Consider the following 16,457-nt stretch of genomic DNA (forward strand, 5'->3'; position numbering starts at 1 on the left):
TTAGCGAATGTCAAAAATCATTTATGTAAAAGCATGTTCTATTTACAAAGGTCAACTTGCTCTTTAGGACAAGTAAAACCACTACTGGAAAAAATATACATATAGAAACGCCTCATCTTTCAAATAGACATTTACAAATACTCTGCTTTGCTTAAACTACTAGAAACATTAAGACATTTGAAATCAAGAGTGCGTTCTGCATGCAGTTAGGATAGAAATTTCATTATTGGACTTCAGTGTGTCATTTCTTATCATTGTCAACAACACACTCTCTTATAGGCTCTTCTAAAACACCACAGCCTGGCTATTACCTTAGGATCTCAAAAGGAGGACATGGATCTTCATTAACAAGTTATCAGTTACTCTTCATTTTGCCATTAAAAAAGGACATCCCGATTGTCTTCTCAGCAGGAGAGTCTGGTCTTGTCAAACTTGGTGTCCTTTTCCCTGAGTTTCCCTTTAGTGTTTTGCTAGGCATGATGATAGTTGGCTTGGTATATTTACAAGTCCTTGGTCAGCACTCTTCCCATTATAAGGCAGAGTTCAGAAATTCAAGGAGTTCTGCACGATTCCGGTCTCTCTGTAGAGCAGAAAAGCAGAAGCAGTGGTTTAACAGACCTGTACTCAGTGGACCAAGGCTGCATAACCCTGCTTTCTGTGGGGCTTTCAACATCTCAGGCTGCATGACCCTGCTTTCTGTGGGGCTTTCAACATCTCAGGCTGCATGACCCTGCTTTCTGTGGGGCTTTCACATCTCAGCATGCTGCACAACAAACGCTACCACAAACAGCTGGATACGACTAGCAACCAGTTAGGTGTGAGTGCCTGGCAGAAGTGCAAGGCAATGGGTAATCAGGAGAGATGCTATAGGAGACAAGCTGTCGCTGTCGCTATTTCATGATACATTTTCTAAGTGGCTCCCCATGGAGGCTCCATTGGGCTGTCATCACGTAGCTCGTGGCCTGCTCAGGAGGGAACTCCCAAGCAGAACAGATGCAGTTCTCTGGTGTCTGAGGCAACTTCCACTGTACAAACAGCAAGTCTTGTGCTTTGGGAAGTATCATTTTTTTTCTATGCATAAGCAGCAGCTGGCAGCATAACAGAAAGAGAACCATGAATTTAGGTTCTCTCTTTACATAAGAGATGGCCCAAAGTCAGAACGCTTGTTTCCAGTGTTTTTAAAAATCACAATTTATAAAACAATCATTGAATCTTAAACTATTGTGAAGAATGGATGTTGTTCAATTCAGCATGTTCATGACAGTGGACACCAATCAAAAAAGGACCAACATCAAGTATTGTAACAAGCAGGTTAATGGGATAAGACTAGCAAGCATTCAGCAACATTTAACACAAACTTCAGTTCCAGAAAGAAGATAATGTATTTTTGACCAAATTTAACTTGGAATGCTCAGGTCTGCTTTGGTAGCTACAGAATGAACTGTTACAGCTGAATCAGAATCTGCCAAACTGGATACCTCAGCAAAGTAACACTTTTAACGCATACTGACTACTACCAGAAGCCCTCTGCAGATCGCTCTAAGGTGTGGAAACTGCTGAAAAGAGTGAACATATTATTTAAGTGCTGAGCCCAAACACCCATAGCAATAGCACAAAATGCTATTCATAGTATCTATTTCTCTGGGTATCTCAGCAAAAACATTTGACTGCTTTGAGAGAATGCATGAGCATGTGGTCCTAATACTATTACCATCTCTTTTTAATTCCTCTCTAAATAATGCCTAGTCTCACATGCATTAGAAAAACACAGTAAAGCAGCAATTACCACAATTGATCACAAGAGACTGGAAGAAGATGAGGATAATTAAAAACAGTGCAAATTAAATCAACAGAGAAAGCCACGGATCAGCTGAACATTATGGACTGAAATTCTAAGAACCTGCACAAGCATCCTTTCGTTTATCTACTCATGCCTGAGCATTCCAAGCCCACTCGTAACACAAAACCTGCCAAAAGAATGAATTAAAATTTCTCAGATGGCATCACAGCCACATTAAAAGCTACAAGCAATTTACAACCCCTAACTGTAAGATCTACTCTTCTACAAAAAGACTACTGTTAGAAAAATATTAAAAGATACAGTATTTTCCCTTAGGGATATATAGACTATTTTAACTCTTACCTCTTTATCCTTCTTAGTCTTCTTTATTTTCATCTTAATTTTCTTTCCAGTTATCATGCTGTAGTTTTCATTCTTCTTTTTGTTTTTAAAGAACTAAAATGAGATCACACATTAGAAAGACATAAGCTTTGCTTTATTTTGTAATGTTAAAAATCTTAAATAAAATTACAGACAATCATCTTTTATACTTCCTAACTGGCCAGAACAATAGAGATAGGTTTCTATTTGCTGAGGACAAAACTAGTGGTGGTATAAACATTTTTATGACAGGACAGATTAAGTGTTTAGATGAGAAATATAACGGGACTTCAGACTCACATAAACATACCTTGGAAAGCTGGACAGGTCCCGTTTTCTCTCTCTTTTTCTTCTTTTCTTTCTTTTTCTTCATTTTGTTCTCTTTTTTCCTTTTCTACAAGTATAAGACATGTACTCTAATGCTTACAGACTCACAAGGGCAAAAAAAGGAAACCCACAAGTAGCTCTTAACACCCCGTCTAGTCAAGACAGCCACTACTGCTTGCCCTTACCACTGCTGAACAGGTACTATCTGAAGTACACAGAAAGTAATGCAGCAGGGTTAGCAACCCTTGAGATCATGAGAAACAGAAATGGCCTGATCCCTGATTATCTCTCTTTTAATGTAACCCCAATATATAAGAATCACTGAACAGAAGGTCCTAATAAAACGAAAAAGAAAAATCACAACTGCAAGAATCTACCACTCTCTCTCTGACTATAAATAGTTTCTTCTAACAGAAATTCTATAAAGTTATCAAGACTCCCCACTTCCCTTTTCTTCAGAGACTACTCTAAATTCTAGCTGGACCAGCAATGACTGGCAAAAGGAACCTTTCAATTATTTCTCCTTTAGTATACAGTTCAGTACATGCCAACCTGTCAGCTCACCTGCTGTAACCCTAAAAGCATGATTCAGATTTACATAGCCACAGACAAAAGCATGACATCTTACATGACACTGAAGGTTATCGAAATACAAACAACTATTTTCTGTTTGTTAACTACTTATTTCTCTTAGTAAATGTTTACCTTTTTGTTGTGTTTTTCTTTTTTCTTTTTCTTTGATTTAGACTTAGGAGAATCTAAAAAAAACCCAAAACAAACCCCTGTAAGTTTAGTATTCTGAAAGAGGCACTTGGTTTTACAGACAAGGCATACAGAAATGTAAACCATAAGAAGAAAATGCTTTAATTCAGCTATATATATTAAGGCTGGTTGAAACTAACCCTGAGAAAAGCAACACATTAACTTACTGCCACTTACTGGTCTAACATGGAAACTGAAAATACCTGATTTACTCAGTGATTACTTATACCAATATATTACATTAACAGAGGCAATATTTCTCTCTTCTTTGCAATCTGTTGAGCACAGCTGCAGAAATACCTGTTTTATAGCCAGGGATCCTGACTCACAAAGAAAGCAACAAAAAGTACTGTTGGGGCTGACAAACCACTGAAAATATTATCACTGTTCAAGGCAAATGAAAAACTTTTCATACCTACTCAGCTCACCTTCCAACTTCAAGGATTTTTAGTAAATTTTGTAAAGCAGAAACTCACAAGTTCTATAAGCCAATCATAGATTTTAAAGATTACACTGTGACTGGTATGTGAGGAAGTTGATTTTGAAGCACCAGCTTTGACTACGGGACTGTAAACCTAGAGAGACTGTGAAACAGCTTACTAGTCTTCCAACAGACTGCCTTCAAGCTATCACCTCTGCAGCTTCTTTACAATAAATTCCAAGCAAAAGATAATATAACAGGAATATACCAGAGCACAGCCAGACTCAAAAGTGAGAAAAGTCTAAGTTAAGGCTACCCAAGCAATCTTCTTGTGGCCTCCTAATGACAAATGCAGCACAAGCACCTCAGAAGCAAGTATAAAAATGGTAATTCTATCACAACATTCAGTCTCCTGGTAACAGTGGACTGGACTAAGCACCCACAGGGGATGGTATACCTGGCCAGAGGGCTTTTACAAACGTTTGGCAACATCAGAAAGGGGTACATTCAAGAACACTGGGTTTCCTTCCAGACTCTGAAAATCAGTACGCTATGATGAACAGACACTTGCCCAGTTTTATTCCTTTGCCCACATCTCCTTCAGACTCAGTTTTTACCTCCCACCATCCTAGCCACGGTTCTTGTGACCACAAACCCTAGAAGAACTTCTCTAGACTTCTGCACTGAACTGTTGACTTCCTAGGCTAAGCCAGGCCACCTTTTCCTCCTGTTCACTCTTTCTGAGTTGCCATCCCTCACCATCTGGCCTCCTCACTAGCTCAATCCACTTCCATACTCGGCCGCCCTACCTCCCTAGTTCTAGCACTGCTTTGCCTGCTTGTCTCCTGTCTGAGAGGAACCCCCTTCCCAGCTCCACGTAACAAGCTGCATTCCCAGATTCTATATCCCGATGTCTCTCTTTCCACAGCGAAGTGTGTCCTTTCTGCATTCAAGTTAGCTTCATTTTCCATATAACCTATGTTACCAGCAAGGTTGGAGAAGGTAGGTGGGGCAAGAAGAAGGTAGGTTCAAGAGAGCAGAAGACAGTTTCCCCCACTCTCCTCTTGGTTTTCCCAGCCACTGCCCAGTGTCTAACAGCCAGAGTTACAGCTGCACTCACTAAATAAGAAAAGAGAAACACAGATAAAAAAATGCCAGAAGAACCCTCCATTTTGCTATCCCAAGGAACGTTAACTCCACTCCTGCTATACCCAACACATGAGACTGGGGCAACCTTTGTCATTCAAGGTCTTCAACTGCAGGTTAGGCAAGCTATTCCACTCTTCTGCTGTTAGAATGTATTTTTACTAGATTGAATTCTAAGCCCTCCTGTTGCAATTTTAGGGCATTATTCCTTGCTCTGAAAGTCACAGAACTATTTTCCAGTCCTTCTCCATAGTGGCAACTACCTACACCTATATATCTCTTAGCTAAATTACCTCGTGTCTTTTCTTCTCTAGGTGGAATAAGTAGAGTTGTTTAAACATGGCCTTGTAGGACATTTTTGCTAGATCATCTGCTCTCCCCTGTGAACGGAAAAACTTAGGGAATTTTTAGCTGTAAAGTTTTAGCAAATCTATGAGACTGATGACTTAAGCCTAATTCAGAATGACTTTTTTCCTCAGATACATGTTTCTTGACATCCCTCCAAAAGATGAACCAAAGAGCACGCCGAGCATGTTCACACAGTCAGTGTCTGACATGACATTTTAATTGTTTTCAGAAGTTGTAGAGTGTATCACATGGGATAAAATTCATTCAAGAAGAAAGGAAGACATCTTCCCCCCATCAAAGTGCAAGTTCATATATTTGAGTATTTTCAGAATATATTTATGGCAGATACATTGAATCAAGCCACTGAAATATGAGAACAAGTAATATTTCCATACAGATGTAAATCTGCTTCAAGAGAAGCAGAACTAAGTCTCTGTTAAACTGTGGAATACACAGTCACAAATATGAATCACTTCCCAATCATAGTAAAAAAAGATAAAATACAGTTCAGTGTTTAGCCTGACACATTTTATTAAAAAAATGGCAATTTGGTCACATTACCTGCAGTGATACCAAATATTTTGATACAGAATATCAAAACAATGGAGTCTGGATATAATCAGCAATACATTCCCCTCGAGGTCACAAGTTACACCCACAGAAAAAATCTGCACTGACTCGCAGATAGTATCTACCCCAATTCCTCTAAGTAAGCAGCAGCTTAGTATGGGAAGTCTTAATCCTGCAATGCTTGCATACGTGTTCCCATTGAACTTGGTCATTGGTATTAATAAACTTCACGTGAATCCTCACAGTTAAATGCTTGAAACGTTAAGACCAAAGTAAGACTAAATCAAACACCCCAACTCTGATCTAGATAGATGGGTGAAGTAGAAAAAGGTCTGTTTCCCTTATACATTCTAAACATGGCATTTTAAATATATACAGCATATTGTTACAAAGTAACATTTCTTTGAATGGCAGTTTCTATTTTGAAGCTATTTAAATTAACACAGGAACATTGCATATTGTGCGTAAAGAGGTACCTTAACACAGCAATAGGAAAGTGTTGAGAGAAATGCTCTGAACATGCAGTACTGGTATGCCACACAGTCCTTTTGTGGTGGTTTAGCTACATTTAAAATAAGCTTTAAATGTTTCCAGGAGCGCTATCTGAACTGGTAAACATCATGAATACGCATAGAGGTAGCTTACCTCTGCTACTTGAAGAAGACGACCTCGATGATGAGCGTGATGAGGAAGAAGTGGATGCAGCACTAGAAGACGATGTGGATGAAATGGATGATGATCTGCTTCTACTGCGTTTTCGTTTCCTTTTTTCTTTTCCTTATGATAACACAAGGCAACAGTGACAAGCATGCTAGTAACTACTGTCTACAAAAATGACTCTTCACAGAACTTAAGCACAATGAACACCTATTTTGAGGGGCTGGTGGGGTTTTTTCCCCCTCTTCCAGTGCACCACGGTCTACTGCCATTAGCAAGTGACAATGCTCAACACCAGGCTCAAACGTGGTAACTGATGTAAAGGATAACATGCGCGACACCATAGCACGGAAAGAGATTAGCAGTGCCTACCTCGGACTTTCAGCTCTCCTTGTGAGGTTGCACAGAGCGTCCTGTTTTTTTCGTCCTTCCCGTCATCCATATCTAGTGAGAGTCAAAAGTACGTTCAATAACATCATTTCCAAAAGACTTTGGCGGGGGGGGGGGGGGGGGGGGGGGGAGAGCAGTGCGGAGACCGAGAAAACCAGCGAGCACTTCTAAGGGCACTCCTATCAAACTGCATCAGGCTACGGCCAAACTGCATCTGAGGCCAAAACCCCGCTTCCGTGTCATCTTCGACGACTGCGCCGTTAGCACGGACGCAGGATTTTTGGCCGCGGCCCCACGGCAGGCTCCGGGTGGATCACAGGGCCCCGCCGAGGCCGGCCGCGGAGGAGGCTCCCGGGGCTGCGCAGCCGCCGGCAGAGCCCCGACCTGCCCCGCACCCGCCGCGCCGCCACTCACCCGCCCGCTCACGACCGTACACAGCCCCGCCGGCGGCCGGCGGCCCGGGAGAGGCTCTCCCCCGCCAGCCGGCGCACGGGCGCCTAGGGGCCGCGCCGCCATTTCCTGGGCGAAGATCGGCTCTCGGCTCCCAGCTCCCGCCCCCTCCCCGCGGCCGGGCCCCGGCCCGGCTGCTGGCAGGACCCCTTGCCCGACCCACCCGGGGAGGAGACCGGCCGCTGCCGCTCCGGCTGCCTCCCCGTCGACGCGCTTACCAAGGGGCGGCCCGGGCCCCGCCGCGCTCCGGCCGGCGACCCGGAAATTGCCGGCGCCGCCCGCCGCCGCTTCCTGTGCGGGGAGGGGGAGGCGGCGGCGGCGGGGCGGTTGGCCGGGCCTCAGGCCGTGCTCGGCCGGCACCTCGCCTCGGGGCTGAGGGCTTCCAGGGGCCGAGGCGTCTCTGCCCCCCGCCTTCCCCGCGCTTGGGTGGGCGTCTCGGGCGAGGGCGCCGGGCGTCACACCGCGCGGCCACGCAAAGGGCCCTGCCAGCCCCAGAGGCCCCTGCCAGCCCAAAGCCCGGGGGCTCCTGCAGGGTGCTGCCGACTTGGCCAGGCACCTCTCGCAAGGAGGGCCACAAGCCCAGCCTGACACACGCTGGAACCCCTTCCCGGCCCGTGGGCTGAGCTGAGCTTAAACGGGTGTCGTGAAGCCTTTGCTGAACCTCGCCCGCAACTGAAGCAAGTGACTTATCCCATGTACCTGTTCAAAAAATGAACGGCTCCTGCCACAGGAACCTGTCCCGAACAAGGCTCCTTCGTGCTTCGCAGGATCTGCAGGGCCTCTCGCCCCACCGCCCACCTTGCCTGGCCAGCGTGGGCCGTTGCCGTTGCTCAGTGCCCTCTGCAGTTAGCCCTAATGAGCTGTGGGCCAGTGCACGGACTTCCCCCGGCTCCCAAGGAACAGCGCTGGGTGAGCCAGGTCCAGCTGTGGCTCCTGCAATGGAGACCCCTGCAAAGCCCAAGCTTCCCCCGCCATTCTGTTGCTGTGCACCAGTACGTGGACACGGCCTTCCTGCATGTCTTTATCTCCACACGCACAGATGAGAGCCAAGCAGGGTTGGCTGTAAAGCAACTAAGGGAGCTTGAGTCCTGCCCTAGGACCTCATTTCCCGTTCCCTCCCACAGTGAGAAGGCAGCTCTCACGCTGCCCACAGCAGCGCAGTGCCAAGGCCGTCCATCACCTCCACCCTACGTGCCATATTTACGGAGCTGGGACACCCTGTAGCACTGAGCGGGTGTTTGAACTCTCACAGAGGAATGGGAGTCAGACGCTAACATTCTTCCCAAGCCGATTTCCAACACTTTGGGCTTAAGCCTGCCAAGTTTTCCATTCCCATTTTTAAAATACCATGTTCTCAAGCACAAAGTAATCACGGGACACTGTTACTGGCCTAAACTGAAACAAATCCAGCCTCAGCTGAACACAAACCTGCTCCAAACAGAAATAACGTCCGCTTATGATTCCGATAGATCCTTGGACCTCATGGATCTTCATCTGATCTAGCTCAGCTTAGAATTTACTGGACTTCTATGTGCAGCTGCTTTATGATATTCAAGTATAAACCAAACTATCTGTGAAGCACATTGATTCTTAATCTAAAGCAGTGTCAGGGGTTTTTTTGATTGTAAACAAATATCCAGTACTCCATATCCTTCTAAAAAGTCTGCTTAAATCCAGCCAAAAGGAATATATGCCACACTCATTCCAGAAGGATGGTAAAATTTTTTATTCTTACATTAATTTACGTATACAGTGATGACATTTGGCTAGAAAAATGCCTGTAGTAAGAGATATTCAAACAACTACAAACTGTCAATAAATACATTAAAAACATACTGTATGCTGATGTAGAAATACCCTACACTTTTTTGGTTACTTACCCAGTACAATATTATTGAAAAGTTTTTTGGTGTTTTTCATGCAACATCAAAATTCTTCCCAACAATTCATGCGATACAACATTTTTTTCTTTATTAGGAATGGGATGAAATTGAAAATCCTGTTTACAAGTAGTAAAAATCACTGAGAATTTTAACATAAATCTCTCAATTGTTGTAATAAAAAGAACGAATTTAAAGAAGGTTGTCTTTAAAAAAATTTTCTCAACTAATTCTTTATAAAACAGGCAGTATTTCAAAAGGGATGTTTCCATTACCCAGGATGAATCATTTGTGCTTCAAAATGTTAAAAGGAATATTCGTGGCAAAAACCTAAACCCAACTGGTAGGTAGAGGAGAGATTGCAGTATGGATTGGCTAAAACTGAACATGCTTTCAAAATCTGTCCAGGAACACACTAAACACTTATCCACATCACTGCTCCATCACCTACTCAAACAATTGGAAATGGAGTTTTAATAATACTTAGCTCTTCTCATGCTCAAAATTCTTCACAAACATTTAAATAGTCCTAACACTTCTGCAAGTATTATTATCCCCATTTTACGCTTGGGGTGGTGGAGGCGGAGAGGGCTGGGAATTTGACAGGATACAGACCGTATCCTTTCCCTCTTGCTTCCCTCGATTCTCCAAGTTCTTCATCGCTTTCTGTATTTCACACTCAACATACTGGAGAGTTCCAGGAAACATGAGTGGTATGTTTCTATCAGTTATTAGTGGTTATTATGCAAGTTGTGCCATTTTGAAAGTTACATGACAAATATTAAAGTAATAATTGACATGAAGTCCACGTCCGAGGCTCAGGATTGATGTCCTAGAATGCCACGCCATTTGCAAACCAAGCTTGCTCCTTCTGCAACGAAGCATTAGGGACATGAGGCCTAATTGTCTCTGTTGTACAGCCAAAATGAGACTTAAATGAGTCTTAAAGTCAGTCATGGCCATACAAGAGAATAAAATCCATTCTTCACCATCTGTCCCTGGGAACATGGAAAGCCCCTACAGTGGCCCAGTACGCCCTGACATCTTACAACAAAAAGGACATCTAAATAAAAATGAACATTTCAGATGTGCTAAGTCACCGTAATGTACCAATAATTAAGGTCTCTTCCCTCCTGTCCCTAAATTTGAAAATATTTGTGTCTGAATTATGTCCTAGAAACCCTGTGGGAAACTAAGTGCCTAGCAATGAGATTGCAGGTATAAAATACAGTATTCTGCCTTTGTCTTTGTATCAATCCCCAAATTGTATTATTTCAGTTGATCTCAACATCCCACACAGAAAGGGCATTTTTGATTTTGCCACATTTGCCCTCTTGAATTTTCTACCTTATACCTTGCAGTCTGTGCCCCATTTTGATTTTTATCCTGCCTAGTTTACTCTTAGTCTAAACCCAGCTTGGTTTCTTGCTGTCTCTTGACAAGCTCTGGGTTTGCTCTGCCAGTGGACTGCAGGAGCAATGGATAACGTTGCGGTGTTTCACTACCTAATCTGTGAGAGATGAGAGACACACAAAATTCTGTCACTTGTAATAAAATGACCGGGTGTGCAAAATTACATCCCTCTTACAGGCACCCAAAAGGCTTTAAAAAGGCACGTGTATTCTTTGTCACTTGTTCCTCAGTGCCTGATCTTGGTGGTTTTAGTGCGTCTCCAATAAACCCCGCACAATGCACACGTTCCCTTGCAGTATGGAAGGAACTTGCGATAAAAATGAAGATATTCAGACGCACTTCATTGTTACTTAGCGGCTGTCTCGCCCTTTAACAAACACTAGAGCTGCACTACCTGTGAGAATTGGGTTCTTACAGCAACCTCACTCCCTAACCCATTTTCCTCCTTCTTTCCCAAACATCCAAATTTCTAGCAGAGGGGAACAGTGCATGTTACATGGACCTTTTCCCAAGCAGATATCCAAAGCTCTTCCTGTCTTTTGTAGAGCTGGTAGGCCAGAAAACATCTCTTTTGTGCAGGTGTGGGAGCACAAGTACAGGAGTTTTGCACCCCTTCTACCAGCAGTGCAGCCAAGAGTACCCTGCTTCTGGCCATGTCCTGAGAGGTGAGAAGTGCCTGCAGCTTCTTTTGGCTTCAGATGGGGACTGTGGATGTTTACCACCAATGGAAATCAGTCCCAAGGCACTAGGCAGGAACGGAAAGGACATAACAAAGCTATTGTGACCTGGGGGTACTCTATACAGCTGAAATACCAGGCTAGAAAAGTAAGAGGCATTGGCATCTTCCTCTGGGCTTTCTGGAAAAAAAACAATTAAAACAAACAAACAAACAAACAAAAAAGATGCAAGATCCCAGGCAAATGTTTTCCCTGCCTGATTGAAGCCATTCTCCCCACTTCAAAAATCCAGGAGATGGAGGGATCAAGATACATTGATTTAAATGTGCTAATGTTGAAAAATGCTTCCATTTCAGACAAGTGAAATGCACTTGCACACTTGGGCATGGCTTCAGTTCTATGTGAGGGATGGGAGCCCACAGGCCTGCTTGGGCTCCAGGGTGCTTACTGGAGGAGTTTCATCTCCAAACACCAGTCTGGTGATGGGAGACAAGCATTCCCCCCAGCCTGGACTGAGCCAAGTCTGGATCGAATGCATGTTCGCATCAAACTGGACTTCTAGCTGCCTTAAACACGCAGTCTTGAAAAAAAGGTTAAAAAAGGAAAGGCTGATGCTTTGGCAATTCATTATCTGTTATGCAGTCCAAAAGCCTCGAAACATTATCAGTAGCTTGATTAGTGGCAATTCACTATTGCATGGCTAGTAGTCTCCAAGAAAGCATTTCGTAATGTTTAAAGCAGTCACATTGATTGGGCACGCTTTTCACAATTCCTCCAGATCGGTTAAATCCACCACCACTTTCAAAAACAGAGTGTCATCTCTGATGTAGGTGTTCTTTGTGTTCTCCAGGACCGTGTGTGGCACGAAGCGTGGACATCCAGAGGCAATATTCATTTCTCCATCCGGCCTTTTGAAACTGCTGCTGTTGGGGTCAGCTCTAAAGACTTCCACGATGTGATTTTTTTTCCCACTTTGGTCCAAAAGCATAAGTGTAACTTTTTGCTTGAAAGGCCACAGTAGCAGCGAGTCAAACTCCCCTCTCATCACCACGAAGTAGAGGGAGACGTGTGTTCCCTTTCCTGAGCCATCCCCATTCAGGTAAGCTCTTGCGCATAACCTGTACCCACAGCGGCTGGTGTAAAAGGGCTGGCTGAATATGGAGAGGACACGGCCTTCCACCGCTTCTTTTTTCTTCATCTTGTAGTCCGTGATTTTCCAGATTAATTTCCCATTGTAGCATGTGCCTTCCAAAAGCTTAAACCGTTCTTCATTTTTATTGAGCTGTGCTTTGTGAATATTGATCTGGAGATCGTGTTTGCTGGACTGACCTTCCAAAACAACTGGAGGCGGGGGGGGGGAGGGGAAAAAAAAAAAAAAAAAAAGAGAGAGAGAGAGAAACATCTGGTAAAATACAACTGTCAGAGCACTGGATACAAAGAGCAACCGGACTCGAGCTAACAATGTGAACTACTGAGTACAGGCTGTTACTGTTAACTTTTTTTAATTGTAATTGCAGCTTGTAGTTGAATAAGGAAATTCGGTAACTACAAACCAGATTTAATGCCTGACTGGACAGTACCCCTGCTTCCACCACAGTGCACCAGCCTGACCAAGGCCAGCTCTCTGGCCCTGCAGTGCCACAGGAGTTCAGGAGACATTGTGGAGTAGGGGAAGGCGGGAGTACGCAGCACACACAGCACCACGGCTTGGTCTTAGAAAGCAAGAAGAAGAAAGTCCTTCCTGGTGAAGAGCTGCAACTGACTGACTGTAGCACCAGAGCCTCTACTTAGCTACCCGTAAATCTGCAAAAAACCCACACCCGTGCAGAAAAGAACTGAAAGTCCCAACACACCCAAGCGCTGATCGTATGTCTCCATCAGGGCAATCTTCTGTTTTACATGTTCAATTGTGTCAAACAGGGGTCGCAAGTCTAATTTGCTTTGTTGCTGGTTTGCCATCTGTATTAGCTGTTTCACTTGCAATTCCAGGCGCGCAGACTTATCCAGGTGACTGGCCAGAGCCTTCCCAGTTCATGCCATTGGAAGAAGGTGGAAGCAGAGATAAGAGACATTCATAAAATCAGCCATTTAATTTGAAATAAGATAAAGAAGCCTTCAGCATGTCAGCAATATCAATTATATGGTGCATTCAAAAGTACTCTGCTGGCTTAAGAACATATCCAAACGCTCCTTCACAATTAATTTGGCATTTAGTGATTGAGAAGCCACCCCTTACTCAGATCTATTTGCACTGCATCACTTCATTCAACTATTATTCAAATTTACACCTGCATATTTGCCATGGGGATCTGGCCATGAGGATTTATACAGTTCTTTTTGCCCAGATCAGATATCTAAACGTCTTTATTGGTTAAAATGAAAAGAAAATACTGTATTCTAAAAAAACAAGAAGGGTTTGTGAAGTGTCTGGGAGATTGGTTATTGCCCTGCTATTAATGACAACTACTACTGGATAAACACGTTTCAGGATGCAAGAAAGCAATTGGCCAAAAAAGATAAAATTATGTCTCACCTGTGTGCTTACCATCAAGTTGCTATTTTTACCAAACAGTTGTGTAAACTGTCTGAATTCTTTCTCACACTTTTTAATGGCCTCTGCTAGCTGCTGGATTTTAATCTCTTTACATTCCAGGCTCTTATACAGGTCAGATATCTACAGATGGAAAAAAACCAGAGTAAAAACGCTAAGGCACACCAAAAATATAGAACAAACAAATTAAGACATATGTGACTACATAGGAGAAAGTGGAAGAGTTTACAATGCAAAACCTCTAACTTAGCAAGATACAGCACTACTTAATTCACAATTCGTGGATAAGCACTGGCAAGTACTGAACATAAGGTAGACATACTCTTTAATAGATCTGTGTGGCAACAGGTGCAAAGAGACTTGTATCTCTCATCCCAGTCATGATGATCCATTCAGCTCTATAGGGGGATAATACATCTGTTTCTGTATGTATGTATATACTTCCCCCCCCCCCCATACTAGGATCTAGCCAGTAAAAGGGATGAGTCAGTGAGTAGTAGTAACTCCAAACCCAAGTTGTAGCATTTTGAGGCACTTATTTTTAGCATAAACAAGCAGAAGAGTAAGTCAATCATCAGTTTGGATGCATACATCTTAGCAGAACTGGGCATACACCCAGTATCACCAGCTGGGAGCCACAGAAGCGATCACAAGTGTGGAAAGGTGCTTACAACTGCCTCTGCACTTCTCTGTGCTGCCTCTACAGAGGGGGTGACTTGAGCATCTAAAGGCTCCTTTTCAGAGTAATCTGACCGGCCACTGAAACTTTTAAATGGTTTATCTCCAACCCTCGTATCAATGATAAGCAGAGACTGAAAGCAAATGGGGTGAGTGATGGCAACGAGCCTCCCACCGTGCTTGGTGGAGAATATACGTGCCTGAGCACGGAGAGGTTTCCATCTAATTGACTGACTTCACTAGAAGAGCTTATTTTGACTTCTGAGGAGTGCAGAGATGATAAAAACACTCTTTTAAAATGTAGCTGAGCTAAACCAGGCAACAAATGCAGAATCTCGTATCGTCCTCCAAGCAGCCAAGAAATGCTGAAGAGTGCTTATTAAATATGACTTACCTGTTCTTCCAATCGGGAGTTCTTGTCTAAAATCTGCAGCATGTGTTCCCTCAGGGCACCATTTTCATGTTCGGCAAGTTTCCCTCTTTTAACCTTAGTGAGGCAGAGGGGGAAGTGAAAGAATAAAATAATAAGATACACAGATTTTTGAAGCTGTTAGTAAAAAATTCATTGATGCAAGCATTTAAAACATCTCCTCTGTGCTTTGAAAGTGAGGGAATGGCAGTCCTGATTCTCTAGTACAGCATCTTAGCCAATACTAGAAATGGTTGTGAAAGAACAAAAATTGGTTGTTTTGATTAGTTACTCCAATTGGTTTGGGAGACAAATTCCAGTCCCGGTACAAACAAGATCTATAAAACAGTACCTTTACAAGACAGCCATACTGCTTATATGGGCAGTCCACTTCTGCCTCAGGGCACACCGCGTGGTGCTTTTCAATCTGCACACATTAACATGAAAGAAACTTGTAATGAAATAAATATTAAGTAACTTGCTGCACTGATAAAATCTGAATGCCTGCTTAAAGGGTGAATAAAGGCCAATGTCATGACACCACTGATCACGTAAACAGGAAAATGAGTATTTAGAGTCAATAAGCCAGCCAGATATTTTTCCATACTGCAAAATGCCAATGGTTTGCAGTGACTGAACACCTCACTTGTAAGATTGGACATATATCCCTTTTAGGACCAAACAAAGAAAATACTTAGTGCAATGAAGTTTTATTGGCACAGGCCAATGTGATCTGCAACATAACTTTTAGTTTTCATCAATGTGTGTGATCTGCTGAGTCACAGTATATGAAAAAAAATAATAGTACCTCCTTTTTCAGAATTATTTGTGAACAGTTTTGGAGACAAGGCACAGGATAATCAGGACAGTCATTTTTCTCATGATTCTGGGGAAGAAGAAACAAAACAAGGCAATGGTTTGCATTTTTGTAAAGTAGTATACATAGAGGAAGCTATGCAAAGAATAATCCCAAACGTACATGTGCAAGTCCCATATCACATTGTTGTTCCTAAGAGCAACAGTAATTGGTGTTATTTAAAGCAAGCGCATTTATTATAGTTTCTCCTTCAGCTACTCAGTCAAATTTTGTTTCAGGAGTTGTTAAGCCCCATTGCAATGCTGGAAACCTTTCACTCAGCAACACTAAGAGGAAACACATGCTATGGATTCCCAGGGAATGCTTTATAATCTTACCTTTATGTTAATTAACACCACATATTTATTACAGTACTGACACATTTCTTCTCGAAATTTACAGTGCCGGCTCAAATGCTCTTTCAAGTCTTTCCGAAGAATTTGATCACAACATCCATCGTTGGTGCATTGCACGCTTTCAAACAAACACTGCTGAAGGTGCTCCTGCAACACGCAACAGCAAATTAAACCCCAAAGTATTTCATCGCATCTGCAGGTGCTTAACAGACTCACAGAAACATTTAGCAGTTTGGTAACAAACAAAATTCCAAATACTCTTTCGTCCATAAACTTTCTCCTTTTCCAACCTCAAAATTAAAGTGAACGTAAAAATTTGGAGGTTCCTTTGTATGACTTCCATTTTTCATTCAATAAAGGCCCAAATGGCCAAGATGTCTTGGCAAGTTTTCTTCAATCAACCAT

The 16,457-nt window shown here is 43.0% G+C and overlaps 2 protein-coding genes across 9 annotated transcripts in view; both read right to left on the bottom strand.

Moving 5' to 3' along the window:
- On the bottom strand, positions 1-9,772 carry LOC115350242 (ADP-ribosylation factor-like protein 6-interacting protein 4). Its single transcript, XM_030035653.2, has 8 exons — positions 9,678-9,772; positions 7,451-7,788; positions 6,765-6,836; positions 6,381-6,512; positions 3,194-3,246; positions 2,472-2,555; positions 2,144-2,236; positions 1-580 (listed from the first exon to the last, which is right to left on the bottom strand). Exons 1-8 carry the CDS (start codon positions 9,770-9,772, stop codon positions 530-532), a joined length of 918 nt encoding a protein of 305 aa, XP_029891513.1. The 3' UTR covers positions 1-529.
- The window catches only part of TRAF5 (TNF receptor associated factor 5), a 24,003-nt gene continuing 16,489 nt past the window's right edge, over positions 8,944-16,457 (bottom strand). For all 8 annotated transcript variants that reach the window (XM_030034543.2, XM_030034541.2, XM_030034538.2 and 5 more), the window contains 7 exons: positions 16,035-16,199; positions 15,649-15,726; positions 15,193-15,267; positions 14,826-14,918; positions 13,736-13,876; positions 13,056-13,224; positions 8,944-12,543 (listed from right to left, as the gene is read on the bottom strand). In XM_030034543.2, the coding sequence (XP_029890403.1) occupies positions 11,966-12,543; positions 13,056-13,224; positions 13,736-13,876; positions 14,826-14,918; positions 15,193-15,267; positions 15,649-15,726; positions 16,035-16,199 (1,299 nt within the window). In that variant the 3' untranslated portion in view covers positions 8,944-11,965. The remainder of the gene's footprint in view (positions 12,544-13,055; positions 13,225-13,735; positions 13,877-14,825; positions 14,919-15,192; positions 15,268-15,648; positions 15,727-16,034; positions 16,200-16,457) is intronic.

The sequence above is a fragment of the Aquila chrysaetos genome, chromosome 13 (assembly GCF_900496995.4).
Source record: "Aquila chrysaetos chrysaetos chromosome 13, bAquChr1.4, whole genome shotgun sequence".
Classification (NCBI taxonomy): domain Eukaryota; kingdom Metazoa; phylum Chordata; class Aves; order Accipitriformes; family Accipitridae; genus Aquila; species Aquila chrysaetos.